At 58.7% G+C, this 14,225-nt stretch overlaps 1 protein-coding gene across 1 annotated transcript in view; it reads left to right on the top strand.

Moving 5' to 3' along the window:
- The window catches only part of LOC116488648 (maestro heat-like repeat-containing protein family member 2B), a 31,732-nt gene that overhangs the window by 2,505 nt on the left and 15,002 nt on the right, over nt 1–14,225 (top strand). Inside the window, exons 4-39 of the mRNA XM_032186362.1 lie at nt 47–198; nt 555–698; nt 1,054–1,146; nt 1,434–1,503; nt 1,615–1,728; nt 1,815–1,888; nt 2,122–2,241; nt 2,377–2,484; nt 2,674–2,836; nt 2,959–3,141; nt 3,523–3,575; nt 3,712–3,819; nt 4,115–4,234; nt 4,366–4,488; nt 4,594–4,749; nt 4,982–5,104; nt 5,398–5,477; nt 5,671–5,809; nt 5,907–5,999; nt 6,331–6,435; nt 6,658–6,781; nt 7,124–7,236; nt 7,325–7,477; nt 7,722–7,876; nt 8,108–8,270; nt 8,556–8,743; nt 9,003–9,140; nt 9,338–9,449; nt 9,643–9,786; nt 10,072–10,254; nt 10,398–10,550; nt 11,039–11,161; nt 11,395–11,497; nt 12,063–12,097; nt 12,605–12,682; nt 13,110–13,142. Coding sequence (XP_032042253.1) covers nt 47–198; nt 555–698; nt 1,054–1,146; nt 1,434–1,503; nt 1,615–1,728; nt 1,815–1,888; nt 2,122–2,241; nt 2,377–2,484; nt 2,674–2,836; nt 2,959–3,141; nt 3,523–3,575; nt 3,712–3,819; nt 4,115–4,234; nt 4,366–4,488; nt 4,594–4,749; nt 4,982–5,104; nt 5,398–5,477; nt 5,671–5,809; nt 5,907–5,999; nt 6,331–6,435; nt 6,658–6,781; nt 7,124–7,236; nt 7,325–7,477; nt 7,722–7,876; nt 8,108–8,270; nt 8,556–8,743; nt 9,003–9,140; nt 9,338–9,449; nt 9,643–9,786; nt 10,072–10,254; nt 10,398–10,550; nt 11,039–11,161; nt 11,395–11,497; nt 12,063–12,097; nt 12,605–12,682; nt 13,110–13,142 — 4,319 coding nt within the window. The remainder of the gene's footprint in view (nt 1–46; nt 199–554; nt 699–1,053; nt 1,147–1,433; nt 1,504–1,614; nt 1,729–1,814; nt 1,889–2,121; nt 2,242–2,376; nt 2,485–2,673; nt 2,837–2,958; nt 3,142–3,522; nt 3,576–3,711; nt 3,820–4,114; nt 4,235–4,365; nt 4,489–4,593; nt 4,750–4,981; nt 5,105–5,397; nt 5,478–5,670; nt 5,810–5,906; nt 6,000–6,330; nt 6,436–6,657; nt 6,782–7,123; nt 7,237–7,324; nt 7,478–7,721; nt 7,877–8,107; nt 8,271–8,555; nt 8,744–9,002; nt 9,141–9,337; nt 9,450–9,642; nt 9,787–10,071; nt 10,255–10,397; nt 10,551–11,038; nt 11,162–11,394; nt 11,498–12,062; nt 12,098–12,604; nt 12,683–13,109; nt 13,143–14,225) is intronic.

The raw sequence follows: 14,225 nt of genomic DNA, 5'->3' as shown, positions 1-14,225 counted from the left end.
GCTCCCTTCCCTGCTCCAGGCTCCTTTTTCTCTTCTCTTGGTGCAGCTCTGGAGCAGTGGGCCAAAGTGGTCAACGTTTACATCTGCACCTGGAAAGGATGCTCCTTGCCTGCTACGGAGAAGGAGCAGCTGTATGAAAACCTTTCCCAGGTGTTCTGCTCTGTGGCAAGAAACTGGCTAGACTGCCAGGAGGAAGAGGTGAGAAGTGCTGCTTTCCCAGCTGGGGACAGCAGCAGGGATGTCCCCTGTTCCTGTGCCTCTTTCTGTGCCCAGCGGGCTGGCTGCAAGAGGCCCCAGACTGGCTCTGTGCCTGGGGCTGGGGGCTCCCTGCAGGGAAGCAGCTGAAGCCCAGGGCATTTGGGCAGGCAGGGCGGGGGTGAGGGGTGGGGAAAACCTCTCTGCCCTCCAGAGCAAGCCCATCTCCTGCAGGGCAGAAGGGAAAGGGCAAGGGGAAGGGAGAGGGAGAAGGAGGGAAAAAGGGCAAGGGGAAGGCCTCTCTGTGGGCAGGGCAGACCTTCAGCCTTTGACGCTGGGCCTCCCCGGTTCGTCTCCAGGACAAGCAAGCTGTCATCGGGGCCATGACTCCCTTGATGCGTGTCCTCCTGCACAAGGAGGAGCACCGGGAGCATGTCTGGGAGCAGCTCCTCTGGCTCCTGCACCAGTACCGGGTGGTCCAAGACGCCTCCAGGGTGACCAAGGTGAGGTGTGGCGCAGGGCCTGGCATGGCCGTGGGGTCTGTGCAAGTGGCACGAGGGCTCAAGGGACCTGTGGCATGCAAGGAGGAGCCAGGGAGCTCCCCTTAGAGAAACGTGCAACAGGGAGGTCAGTGGAGATGCGAGGCTCCCTCGGCTCTTCAGGCAAGGGAAGAGCAACCGTGATGGGGCCAGGAGGGAGCCAAGAGGCAGTGGGGCCCACCTCTGGGAGATGGGAGGCTTTGCTCCCACCTCCCTGGGGGCTGTTTGCACGGGGAGCTCTGTTGCTGTGCACAGTTTCTCCATTCGCAAGTGGCTTGACATGGCTTCGGCCCTTTCTTCCTCTCCTGTTCTCTTGCAGAGCCTCCTTTATTTCCTGGAGGCCCTGGAGCAAGTTCAGATCCCTGTCCCCAAGGGCAAGTGTCTTGCCATCAGCAGTGTCGTGTACAGCGAGGTAAGGGGAGCCTGCACCCACACAGCCACAGCAATTCCCTCTTGGCTGAGTCTCGGGAGGACTCCAGAGCCCCGAGTCTTTGAATGCTGCTCGGCCTTGGCTCCTGGGTGGCTCCTGGGTGCTCCAGACCTGTGCGTGTGTCCCTGGGGATGCTGTGGGGTGGGCTGGGTTTTGGCTGGGGGTCCTCTTGCCACGAGTGCCCAGGGAGATGAGAGCTGGCAGCGCCGTTTCTTTTCGGTCCCTCTCAATGCTGCTGGGACTTTTTCCAATGGACCTTGTTCCCACAGCTCACTGACGACACCAAAGAGCACAGCCAGGACCATAAGGCAGAGCTGAGCCAGTGCATCCTGCTGCAAGGTAAGGAGAGGAGCTGTGGCGATGCCCCGTGGTGTCCCGGCAGCTCTCTCCCAAAGCTCAGAAATGGGGGTAAGCTGCTTGCTAATGCAGGATGGGATTTCCTCCCCACAGCTCGGATCTGCCCAGAGGAGACGATCCTGTTCCTGGAGTCCCAGCTGGGCCACGAGAGGGAGGCTGTGCGCGTGGCAGCCCTGGGTCTGCTCGGTGCTCTGGCACGCTGTGACGGTCAGTACTGCGGGGTCAGGGCTTGGAGGGCTCTCTTCCGCCCTCTGGGCTGTGCCTCCACGCATGCCTCACTGGATCTCTTGCAGAGCCCGCGATGGCAGAGAAGCTGCCCCAGGTCGTGGAGGCTGTCAAGTGTGTGTGCAGGGACCCCAGCATCCGGGTGAGCTGTTTTGGGAAGGGACTGTGCCATCGGGGTCGGGGTGGGAGACAAACCTTTTCTCTCAGGGCAGAGGCAGAGCCTGGCAAGGCTGGACTAGAAGGGCTCTGACCTAGCCAGCCATTTCCCCACTCCTTCGTGTTTACCGGAGGGAGGGCTGACGGCGAGAGGTGACGCTGCTGCCAGCATGGGCAGGTCCCCGTGCCCCTGTGCTAACCACACTTGACCCCTGGCAGGTGAGGAGGGCAGTTCTTCACTTCATCAGGGAGCTGCTCAGTGCCAATGCCCAGAGCTGCTCAGCGTGGGATGTTGTGGGCTACATCTTCAGCGAGTTCAGCCAGAGCTCGAGCAGAAGGGTAAGGACAGCGTGCAACATCTTTCCTGGGGAGATCTGCTGCCAGGAGGTTGCACGGGAGCCTGCTGGGGCCACGCCTGAGCCTTCTGGGGCAGGAACTGAGAGCAACCGGGGGGTTCCCAATGTTGTCTTGCAGGCTGCGGGACTCCTGTCTGCCCAGGAAGCCCAGGAAGAAGGAGGTCTCCAAGGGCTGTGCATGGACGTCCTGGGGTCACTGGACATCTCTGTGAGAGGGATGGCCAAAGTAAGTCCTCCTCTGTCCTGCTGCTGCTGCTCCTCTCCTCTCCTTCAGGCCATTTGTTCCTAGCCCCCTTTGCACACCTGAAAGCTCCCCCCAGCATGCTCTGAAGTGCTCCGGGAGATGCACACCATCCTCCCCATCTCTGAGCTGAGGCAGAAATGCTGACGGGCTGAGTTGTCTCATTGCCTACAGCTCCTGTGGCCGAGGCTGCTGATCTATGTGATGCCAGCCAAGTACACGGGCATGCTGATCCCCCTCTCGCGCTGTCTCCATGCCCTGGCTGAGAGAAATGAGCTGACAGCAGGGCACGAGCATCACGAACTGGATCCTGATGTCCTCAACTCCCTGTTGCAAGGTAGGAGTAGCAACTCCCCCAATGAGCTCTGCTGACCTCTGGGTCCGCGTCCTGCAGGGATGGCAGCGTGGCAGGGCACGGTGTGGCTCGGCATCTCACCCAGCATTTCTTTCTCCCCGCAGAGACAACGCTGACTCCGCACAACTTGCTGGCTCACCTGCTGGTGGTGGCGGGGTCTCCTTTTGCGGGCAGTGAACTCCAAGCTGCTGCCTTGCTGGTGATGCAGAGCCTCCACAGCAGGATCCACGGAGCTGTGGGGGCCACGTGGAACACCGAGATTCCCCTGCTGCTGCAGTACCTCCAAGGTAAAGTGCTGCTGGGGAGGGGGAGGGAGGGCATGGCAAGTCAGCTTCCCAGCATGGCTAAGGGGAATCCCCGCCTGGTGCCCAGTGCTTGTTCTGCTGCCGTTTCATTTCCCTTCCGGGGAGCCAGCACTGAAGCTGGGGGGAGCGGTCCCACAGCGATCCATTCATCCCGGTGCATGGATGGGGCCCTTCCTGTCCCCTTGGACAGCGTGCTGGTCCTGATGGCACCTCCATGGCCCTGCTGGGGCGGTGCTTGTGGGGAGGGACGGACGGCTGCCTCTGGAGCGGGTGCAGCCACCAGCTTCCCTGGGCCAGGCCAGCTTTGCAGCAGCTCTTCTGTTGTGGCTTGGTCCCAAGCAAGGCTTTTTGTCTTCTTTCTAGGAGGAAAGGGGAACATCCCAGACGCTGCCGAGTGGGAGCGCCGTCTGCTTCAGGTACTGCCTGCTCTTCTCACACGGGCCACAGCTCTCGTGGAAGGCCACTCTGGCGTGGCCGTGTGCCTTGGCACTGCCTCTTCCTGCTTGTCAACGGCCAAGAACCATTCGCTTCCTCTCCTGTTCTCTCCTGCAGTTCCTGAGGGCATCCCTGGAAACCATCGGGGATGACGCCTGGACCAAGCGCCTGAGCTGTGCACTGAGCCAGCGGCTGGACAGCTCTCCCAGCAGCTCTGGGGAGAAGGTCGGTTCCCTGCCCAGCTCTCCCCTGGCAGCGCAGCCACGGGGCCCCTGCCCACGTGCGGGGCTGGGGCTGGGGCTGGGGCTGCAGGCGGTGCTCTGCCCACGAGGGCTGTCTGCGCTGCTTCCCCGGCCCTTGCCCCCCGCGGCCTTTCCCTCCATGCTGAGCGGGGCTGGCGAAAGCCCATCCCTGCGTCCAGGCTCGGCTGCTCCCCGTGCGCTGGTGCCTGTCCTGCTCTGGCCCCGTTGCAGCACGCCAGGCTGTTGCTGCATCTCGGGCTCGGCTTTTTCCCTTGCAGGCTTTCCTGTACAAGGCTCTTGGGACGACACTGGGAGCTTGTCAGGAACTCCCACACGTCCAAGAGAACCTGCTGCAACATCTGACGAGAGCACAACCTGAGGAGCCATCTGAGGCCCAGGTGAGCTTCCCTGCTCTGTCCCTGGGCCCTGCTCCAGGCCTTTTCCAGCTCCTCATCGCTGCCCGCCACTGTGGCTGGCCATGTCTGAATGGCTGGGCCTATGCCAACTGCTCCTCGCTCTTTTGTTGCAGGGAATCATTTCTCTCGTCTGCCAAGCCGCCGACAGCCACTTCGGCCTGGTCTTGGAGACACTGACAACATTTGCTGCCACCTCGTGCAGTGTCCGGGGCTTGAGGGTTTCCAGACGCAGGAAGGTGAGGTGTTTGGGGTTTCACTCCCTGGCTTTCTTCCACCTGCTTTTCATCGTGGGCTGTGGGGGGCCATCGGGCGGATGTCTCACAGCATCTCTCACAACGCAGATGACCCAGGCCAGCAGGAGAGCTGAGGCCACTTGCAGTGCTGTCATGCTCGCCCACAGCAGCATGGCACTGCGTGCCTCCAAGGAACAACTGCTCGCCCACGTGGAGGCAGACATCGCGGGCAACATCCTGCTGCTCTCCATCTCCAGCAGCCAGGTGAGAGCTCGGGGAGTGCAGGGGCAGGGCTGCTGGGTGCCCCAACTCCAAGCCCTCCGTGCTAGGGCATCCTGAGCCGGGCCGTCTCTTTCTAAAGGTTCCCCGAGGAATAGTTTGTCCCTGCAGGAAGATCCAAGCCCTTCCCCTAGATTTCCCCCGTGTGCACATGTTCCTCTCGCAGCCCGTGGCCCTTCCTCCAGTTCAAAGGGTTTTCTTCTCTCTTGGGCCCCAGAACTTGCAGACCAATCTTACTCTGGTGCAGAGCATCCTTGAGGTCGGCTGTGCCATCCAAACTGTGGGGAACTTGGGCAGCTTCCATCCTGTCCTGAAGCACAAGCTGCTGCTGATCCTGCAGGTGAGTGCCCAGAGCCAGGGCTGTCTTGCAGGGGAGTTTGGGGCCATGCCAGGAGGCAGGAAGGTCTCCCTCCTGAGCTCCTAGAGCCGTGTCCCCAGCTGGTGGGGGGGGCCCTTGGGTGCTGGCTGGCAGTGGCCGTAGTTGGGCAGCTGCTGGGGAGCTGCTCCATCCTGCAGCGCCCCTGTGGGAGCTGCGGGAGCGCTGCAGCCAGTGTCTGGCAGTAGTGCCCGTCCCCGGGCAGTGTGCGAGAGCTCTCCTGTGCCCAATGCCCACTTGGCAAATTTCTCTTGCAGAACTTGCTGAAGACGACTCTCTGGGACTTCCCGGCAGCATCCCTGCACCTGAAGGTGATTCTGGCCCTGGAGCAGTGGAGGTAAGAGCGAGGAGCTGCGGGGGCTGTGAGGCGGGATGACGTTCCTCCTGTTGGGGAGCTCACGAAGAGCAGCACTCCCTGCCACAGCCTAGGCTGGTTGGATTTGGGGCTGTCGATGAGGACAAGCCCAGATGCCATGCGACCCTCTCTGGAGAGCGCTAGGAACTCCTCTTTTTTGGCTTCCCCTTGCCAGCAAGCTGGAGATCTCGTTCAGCAGCAAGGAAATTTGCAGCCTGCTGTCTGATTGCTGCCGGGCCATCCTGCCACTTCCTTCAGCGGCTGAGCAGATTGGGGAGATCGGGAACGCAGAGGAGGCAGTGCTGCAGCTCCAGGTAACTTGCTGTCCCTTCCCTGCCCACCTCCCCAGCACAAGCTGTGTGCTGGCAGCAGCCGTGATCCTGCATCTCCGTCCCTCTCCTCCGCTTTCAGTCTCTGCACATGGCCACGAAGGCTCTGGGCCGGCTCATGGCAGTCCTGCTCAAGACAAAGCCAAGCCCTGTCCACTTCGTAGACATCGCCGAGGTGAGTATCCACGGGGTGATGGGGCAAGCATCCCTCCTGCCACCAGTGGGGACCCTGGGGAGTTAGCAGAGGAGCAGGAACCTCCTGCTGCCACGCCAGGTTTTTGTGAGCTCGGGGAGGCCAAGAAGTGGGCCCTGCAGGGGGCAAAGCCAAGAGGCAGCCCCTGGCTGGCTGCAGGGAAAAGCTCCTGGGTGGGAGCAGGTGCGTCTGAAGAGAGTGGGGCAGTGCCGCAGGGCAGGCCCTCAGGGAAAGTGCCAGGAAGGGAGGGAAATGGAGAGGGATGGCGGGCAGGGAAAGATGCCCCTTGGCAGACAGAGCTGCTCTGCCCCAGGTCCTGTGGTTCTGGCTCTCCTCGGACAATCCGTGGGAGTGCAAGAGGGCCCTGCAGGTCTGCGCCCAGCTGCTGGAGGACTGCAGAGATGGAGTCGCTTTTCAGGTGAGGAAGGATGCCCACCGTGTGCCCCCTGCTCCCTCCCCAGCCACCTGCAAGAGCCTGGCAGGGCAGCTCTGCCCAGCTGTGCACGGGCTGTGGGGTCCCCCAGCGCAGCGCTCTGGGGTGGCCCCTCTGCCCAGTCCTGGCCTGAGCAGGGCACGGGTGGGAGACGCAAGGGAGTGCTGGGGCCACCTCCAGCCCTTGTTCTTCCTCTCGCCCCTGCAGACAAGAGGTGCCTACCTGCCGTTTGGCGCCTTGGCGGGATTGCTGGGGCCTCTGACCTGTGAGCCCACAACCAGCTCCCGCCAGCTGGCCGCTGCCTGCCTCAGCTCCCTTCTCCACATCCAAGGTGAGTGTGAGTAGAGCAGGCGCCTGCCAGCCCTCTGCCCCGCCTGGCCCTACCGGGATCCCGCCAGGAGGGAGAGGAGAGGCACGGTGCTCGGCTGCTGTCCTGTCCCCACCCTGTTCGTCCTCCACCTCCCCAGCCACCTGGGGAGGGATCCTGGCAGAGGGCCACCCAGTGCCACCTGCCAGCAGTGTTTCCTGCAGCCGGGGGCACTCAGAACCTGGCAAGGGCCATCCTGCTGCAGCGAGTTCAAGGCTGACTCCCCTGGCCCCTTCAGCAAAGGCTGGGAAGGGAAGTTCAGTTGCCCTAAGTGGGACTCCCCTTTTCTCCCCATGCTTGTTCCAGCCAAGGCCACGAACAGGGTGTTGGAGACAGACGACCCTGCGAGCTTGTGTGAGGGGCTGAGTGCTCGCAACGACACCTCTCAGCATCTCCAGACCTCCATCCAAATCGCAGAGGTAAAGAGTGCCCTCAAGCTTGCCTTATGTTCTGAAGAGCTGGAGCGGAGCCGTGACGGGATCTCTCCTGGTTCTTGCATCTTTCCAGGTCGTTTGCAGAAACTTCCCCAAAGAGCAGGCTGCACACTTCATGAATGCCATCCAGGAGCCCTTCCGGCATGCCAGAGGAAGCCGCGTGCGTGCTGCAGGCAACTGGATGCTCACCTTTCTGGAAACGTGTGGCAAGGACATTGGTCCAGACGTAAGAGACATTTTGCCATGCCTTGGACTTTCTCGCTTTGGCTGTCGCACCACACATCTTGCCATTTGTGTGCTAAAGAAGCTCTCGGTGCAGAGTCAGGGCTCGGGCAGGGTGCTAGGGGTGAAATTTCGCCTTAGAGCGTGAAAGCGTGGCAAGGGAGCAGGCGTGGCTCATGGGCTGAACGTCCATGTTCCCAGAGAAGCAAGGACGTGCCAAGACGTTCTTTCTCCCCTGCTTCTTTCAGGTGCAAGGAATCCTCTCCACTCTGCACACCTGCACAGAGTCCATGCTGGAGCCCTCATTCATGTACTTCGTGCACCATGCGGTGCTGATCCTGGCCCGCCATCACCAGGAGCTCACGATGAACATCATCCTCGAGAAGTTTGTGCCTATGGACAGGTACATGCGCTCCTCCCTTTCCTGCTGGGCTCAGAGAGCCATAGCTTGCCTCCCCTCCCCTAGGGCAACCCAAGGGGAGCAGCAGCTCCTTCTCCTCCACCCAAATGTCGGAGGTGTGCTGGTACCGCTGGGAGGAACCAGGCATCTTCAGCCTGGCTGCTGAAGAAGCATGAGGTGAAGGCATCCCAGGTCACAGAGCATACGGGCTCACGGTTGCACGTCTCTTGGCAGAAACACACTGGAGCTGTGGAGGACTCTGGGGAGAGACAGCATTGGCATCAGTGTGCTGAAGCACTTAGCGAGGAAGCTGAGGAGAGTGGGAGACGACAGCTCCCAGCCCAGCTCGTCCAGTCGGAGCTTGCACGCCCAGCAGCCTTCTCCAGAGTCCTTGACTGTACGTTCGGTGGCAGAGGCTTTGTGTCTGCTCCCCCACTCCCAGTGCGAGGGCAAGGCGTTGGGTGCCCTTTGCAAGAATCTCCGGGCACTGCCAGGACACTGCTGCAGTGTCTCAGTGGTAGCAGCTCGGGACGGCCGGGACAGCCGCTGCTCCCAGGCTGCAAGGCTGTCCTGGAGACGGGGTGTGCAGGCAGTAGAAGTGCCCCAGGCAGCCAGCGGGCCGGGGCTGGTGGCAAAGCTCTTGTTTAACGGGTGCTTCTTGGGTGGTCTCATTTCCCTGCAGGTCACCTGTGCCATCTCCGAAATGGTGTCCGTGCAGTCCAAGGAGGGGGTCCAGAGCTTGCTTCCCTCCCTCCTCCCTGGGCTCCTGCTGCAGCTCAGCAAGGCACTGGGGGAAGAGATGCTGTTTGCGCCCCTCAGCCCCTGGAGAGGGCACGCTGAGGATCAGCGGCAAGAGGGCAACGTGTGCAGGTCAGGAGCAGGAGGGGCAGGGCAAGGGGGGCTTGAATTGCCTAGCCAAGCATGGTTGGTTGCTTTCTGTCCTGCTTCCTAGGCGGGAGGCCACTCGAGGCTGCAGATTTGCTTTTTTCCTCCCATCCCTGTTTGTTTGGAGCTTGGGATGAGTGAAGAAGCGGCTCGTAAAGCTGCTGAGCATTCTTGCTCTGCTAAGTCTTCCCCTGCGGAACACTGCTCTGATCTGAGACTTCTGTGGCTCTTGCTCTTTCCCCAGGCCTTTTTGCAAGACTCTCATGTCAGTGCTGAGCAAATGCGCTGAGAAGAACTGGCTGACCCCGTTCTGGAGGCAGAAAATGTCAGCGCTGCTGGAGAGCCCCCGCACTTATGCCGAGGGCATGTGCCTCCTGACGAGGTGAGAGCCCCAGGGCAGCATCTCGCCTTCCTCTCGGTGGCTGCGCCCAGGGGAACGGCTGCCGGGGCCCTTTCCTGCGTGCTTGGGGAGCTCTGTGCAGGGAAGAGCAGCGCCTGTGCTGGAGGAGGGGAAGTCCGCAGTGGCAGCCTGCAGCCTTCCCACTTGACCGGGCGTTGCCCCTTGTGCTCTTTGTGCAGTGTCCTGGTCCGTGCCCAGCTCGTCTCCCGGGAGCTGATTGAGATCTTCTCCCAGTGGCTGTGCTGCCCGTCAGCAAACCTGCAGCTGACGGCCATGGCTTTCTTTGCTGAGGTGAGGCAGTAGGAGGGCAGGGGGGCTCCCCAGGGCTTTTCTGAAAGAGATTGCTGCTTGGGCTGCCTCTTGCTGTGGGGAGAGATGAGAAGCAAGCGTCACCATCGAGACTCCTTTGTCCGAAGCCTGCTTGTGTGCTGTGCCTGGGCTGAGGTTGTGTCCTGACTCTCGTGGCTGTGTTGCTCTGTTGCAGCTGATGAAGGAGCCGCCTCTTGAGAAGAGGAACGTCCTGAAGACTCTGCGTGTCTTGGCTGAGAAAGCACACCACCAAAGCAGCACCATAAGGCAGCTGGCAGCGAGAGCTCTGGGCAACGCAGCCGGCAGCATGCCCGTGGAGGTGAGACGGATTTCCCTGCGCTCTGACTGCAGGGATATTCCCCTCCCTAGCAAGACCCCGGGGGAGAGCTGCTTCAAGGGCCTGGACAGAGCGGCAAAGGCAAAAGCAGGGCTCCTTCCTAAGGCCGCGCTCCCTTCCCTGATGCCAGCAGGGCTGCCGAGGGCAAATTGGGTGCCAAATGTCAGAGGAACAGTGCTTTGGAACAGAGCTGTCAGCCACGGAAAGAAAGAGCAGCCCTTGGAGGCAGGGAGAGCCCTAAGTCTGTGCACGGCTTTGGCTTTGCAGATGCGGAAGCACGGGAGACAAGTTGTCCAGGTGCTGCAACAGAGCCTGGCGGACACTGCCTGTCCCGAGGTGGTTGCAGAAAGCATGCTGGCGCTAGCTGAGCTCGTGAGGGTGCTGCAGGCGGTGAACTTGGGATCGGCCTTTGAAGACATCGCCAGGTCCACCAAGATGTTCTTCGAGTCTGTGAGTGAACCCAGCTCTTCCTGCCGCTGCTCTGAGAAGCGTGGGGTGGGCAGGGGCCTGCACGCACCGCCTGGACAGCCTCTGCTGGCTGAGTGTCTGCTTCGGCCTCGTTACCCAGCTGACAAACGGCTTTCTGGTTGCAGGAAGAAGAGTGCCTTCGCTACTCGGCCTTGCGCCTCTATTCAGTCCTGGCCTCCTCAGCCTCGACCAAGCGGTCGTTCTTTGCCGGAGAAGTGGCGGAAACATGGGTCAGCCTTTTCCTGCACCTCCGGGATCCCGACTTTGCAGTTGCCAGCGTAAGTGCCCTTGGAGCTTGCTCCCAAAGCCCCAGAAAGCTGCGTGGCCACGGCCGAGGCGTTCTGCCACTCCTGCCTGCTCAGCGGCTGCCGGGCGTCTCTGCAGATCCCCCCTAAAAGTGCTCCAGCGAGCCTTCCGCTGTGCTGCCCAGGGCAGTCTTACCAGCGAGCATCTCAGGCCTCTGGGCCCTTTTGCTGGCCACGCGCCTTCGTGCCTGCCTTTGCCTCCTGGAGCTGCTGCTCCCCTGGGAGCGGGCAATGGGGAGCAAGCCCATGGATTCGGCCGCCAGGCAGCAGGACTGGGTCGGGTGCCGGCCTAAGGGATGGAGCAGGTCCCCTCTGCTGCCGCCAGTGCATTCCCCTGCCAGCGAGTGCCCCTCGGGCAGCCCCCCGCCGGGTGGAGCTCAGCAGCACATGGCTGGCTGAGCTCCCTGGGCAGGTCCCAGATGCTGCTGGAGGAGGAATGACGGCACAACTCTCTTTTTCAGATGTGCAAGATCACCTTCAGTCTCTGTGTTCCATTTATGGGGCTGAGGCAGCCACAGGAGATCATCTCTCTCTCCGAGAGGCTGGGTGCACGAGAGCTGCAGGATGCGCTCTGCAGTTACCTGGTAAGTAAGCTGTGCTCCAGCGAGACGTCAGGGCCCTGTGGCCCTGCCCTGGCTCCCTCAGGGGAGTGTGCGGTGATGCACGTGGGGCTGGCCGGGACTGGGACATGGCCATCCCTCCTGGCCACCCACTGCCTCTCATTTCCCCCTGCGGCCCACCCAGCCAGCTGGCTGAGGGGCAACAGAAGGCATCTTTTTGGACCCCCATGAACTTGTGCCTTCCTGTCTTGCCCTAGGCCAGAAACGCCCCCACCATGTTGGAGAGGCTCCGTACCGTAGCCAGGAGAGGCTGCCTAGAGAACGGTCAGAGGCTGCACCCGTCGACCTTCGAAACCCTTGGTGAGAGCCCGCACTGGAACTTACCACTCCCTTTCCTGACCAGAGAGCTGTAGGGGCCTCTGCTTTCTCTTTCCTCTTTCCTCTGGGCCCTGCCTTTGCAGAACAGGGCAGACACCGTGCTGTGTCCCATGGGCTGAAGACGGGGTAGACAGGGACGCAGGGCTTTGCCTTGCAACCTGCTTTCGAGTTCCTTCAAAAGCTTGAGCAACCATCAAGGAGTGATCTGGAGAGCCTTGCACAGTGGCTCCCCAAGCATGTGTCCCAGCTGGAGGGCAGGGCTGGAAGCCAGGGCTGTGGAGCGGTGCTCTGATGGTTGCCTCTTTGCTCTGTACTGTAGCTGCCATCCTGGCAAGGAGAAGAAGGAAATGAGGCTCCGTCACATAGCAGGTTGCTTCACATGGGGCTGAGCTCCAGATCCGTGGGGCTGGGCAGAGGTCAGAGCCCAGAAGCAGCCCGGCAAATGCCCAGCACCAGGGGCCGGCCAGCCAGGGGGGAGCAGCTCCAGGGTGGCAGGGGGCACAGCTGCCTGGGCTGGCTGCTCACAGCTCTGTCTGTCTTGTTGCAGCTTTCCGGGGCCTGAGCAGCACTGAGGACACCCGAGTACGGAGAAGGCAGACAAGGCCCTCTGTGACTGTGGCACGCTTTGGCAATAAAACTCTGTACATGTACGTGGTCTCACCGCTCGCTGTGTCCTTGGGGAAATCCAACTCAACGTGGCCTCACCTCTGCAGACAAAGGGTCTTTTTCGTAGGGCCCGGGGGGCACGTTGGGGCCTGTGGGGAAAAGCCTGGCAGGATGCACAAATGGGTTCTGAAGGAATTGGTGGACCTAACTGTGAGGCCTCCCAGGATTATCCAGCAAATGTCACCGCAATCAGGAGAGGCTGCTGACAAACGGGAGAAAGCAAATGTCGCCCATCCAAATTTGTTTCTCTAAAACTTCCCTGAAAAAGCAACTGCTTGCCACTCCTGTTCCCAATGTGTCCATTTCGTGAGAAGTGCAGAGAACGTATACTACTACTACCTGGATCTTATATCTACGTATACTACTACCTGGATCTTACCTTTTTCCCCCAGGTTTCACTAAAGAGCCCTTTGCACATTCCAGGAACTCATCTTGGGCATCTTTGGAAAACTGCTCTCCAAAGCAGTTCTCAACATACGCTTCTGGGATGGTTTTACTCGGGTGGGCAGCTGAGCTCCACCACAACCGCTATCTCACTCCCCCTCCTCCAAGGGGAACAGGGAGAAAAGAGGATGCAAAGGGCTTGAGGGTTGAGATAAGGACGGGGAGATTGCTCAATAATGATCGTGACAGGCAAAACAGAGTAGGGAGACAGTGAAAATGCTGGAGACTGTGAGGAGAACGTGTGGCATTGTCATTGAGCCAGGGCAGGGCCACAGGGCCCTGACATCTCGCTGGAGCACAGCTTACTTACCAGGTAACTGCAGAGCGCATCCTGCATCTGGGGACTGGTGTACAGCCACTGCAGGAGAAACATTCTCTGTGGGCTTGTACAGAGTAGGAATCTCACCCACTCCTATCAAAGCAAACGTCAACCAGTAGGTAGGCCATTCACAAGCCTAAGATTGCTTCCGTCTTTACCTCATAGAAGAGGATGGAGTTTGGAAAAATGAAGAAAGAAGTAAGTAGGAGTAAATCAGAAAAAGGAATAAGAAAACCAGGGAATGAAAAAGGGGAAATAGAAAAGAAAGCATAATGAAAGAATGATAAGGAAGAACAATTTTTCTATCAAGGAGGAAAAGAAAAAGGAAAAGGGAAAAAAGAGACAAAAGAAATATTAAAGAAGACAAAGTGGATCAGGGAAAGACGAATGTCAGGCCACTGGGTTTTGCGTAGCTTCATGTGTGTCTTGTTATGCAAATAAACTGTTTTGCATATATAAGAATAACTACAAACATCAGATTAAAAAATAATCTAATACTTCTAATTGAAACTAATTTAATACCACTTTTGAATGAAATCTTGTGTTTATTTAAAAGAAAAGCTTCCCACAAATATAGCTATGACTGTATGACCTCACCTGTGTCTGAGATGGATGTGTCTCTTGGGGATAGCTGGTACAGTCTCCAATGCTTATGTACTCTTCAGCCCCCTTGATGAGCCTAAAAATTAGTTCATATTATAATAATTACATGATTTAGGAGCAGAAGGCTTTCAAATACAGGGTTCCATGAATGGGTCTGATGGCTTGTGCACACACCTACCTCACATGCAGCCCCTTGACCTAGCTGTCTAGGTTTGTTTCCAAACACTCATAAATTAATCTATGAGTAAGGACTGTCTTAACACCCTTTTTGAGTTCTCACATTGAAGGCCTTTGCATGTTTCACTGTTAACTTTATATTTCTTGAAACATACCGTTTTCCCCATAATTTTAGCATTACTACCATGGAGATTTGATGCACAGAACTATTTATAAAATATTTAGATAGAAAATTATTCAATATTCATTAACTAATTTAAAAAACAAAGCAGCAGAACTCAAGGTCTGTCTTTGGAATATCTCAAAGAGATTTCTAAGGACAAAAGTAAGCATGGTTATACTTACTCACAGTTTACTAGTAGATTTAAAAGTGTTTCATGCTATACAAGTATGGCGTCTAGTTTCTTTCTAATAGAACTCCCCCCCCCCCAAAAAAAAAAAAGCCTTCTCTTTCCTCATCATTATTAAAAATTTTGTCTACTTACAAACTTAGAGCGTTGC

This window comes from Aythya fuligula, chromosome 4 (genome assembly GCF_009819795.1).
Source record: "Aythya fuligula isolate bAytFul2 chromosome 4, bAytFul2.pri, whole genome shotgun sequence".
NCBI lineage: Eukaryota > Metazoa > Chordata > Aves > Anseriformes > Anatidae > Aythya > Aythya fuligula.
This window is presented reverse-complemented; position numbering and strand designations above follow the sequence as displayed.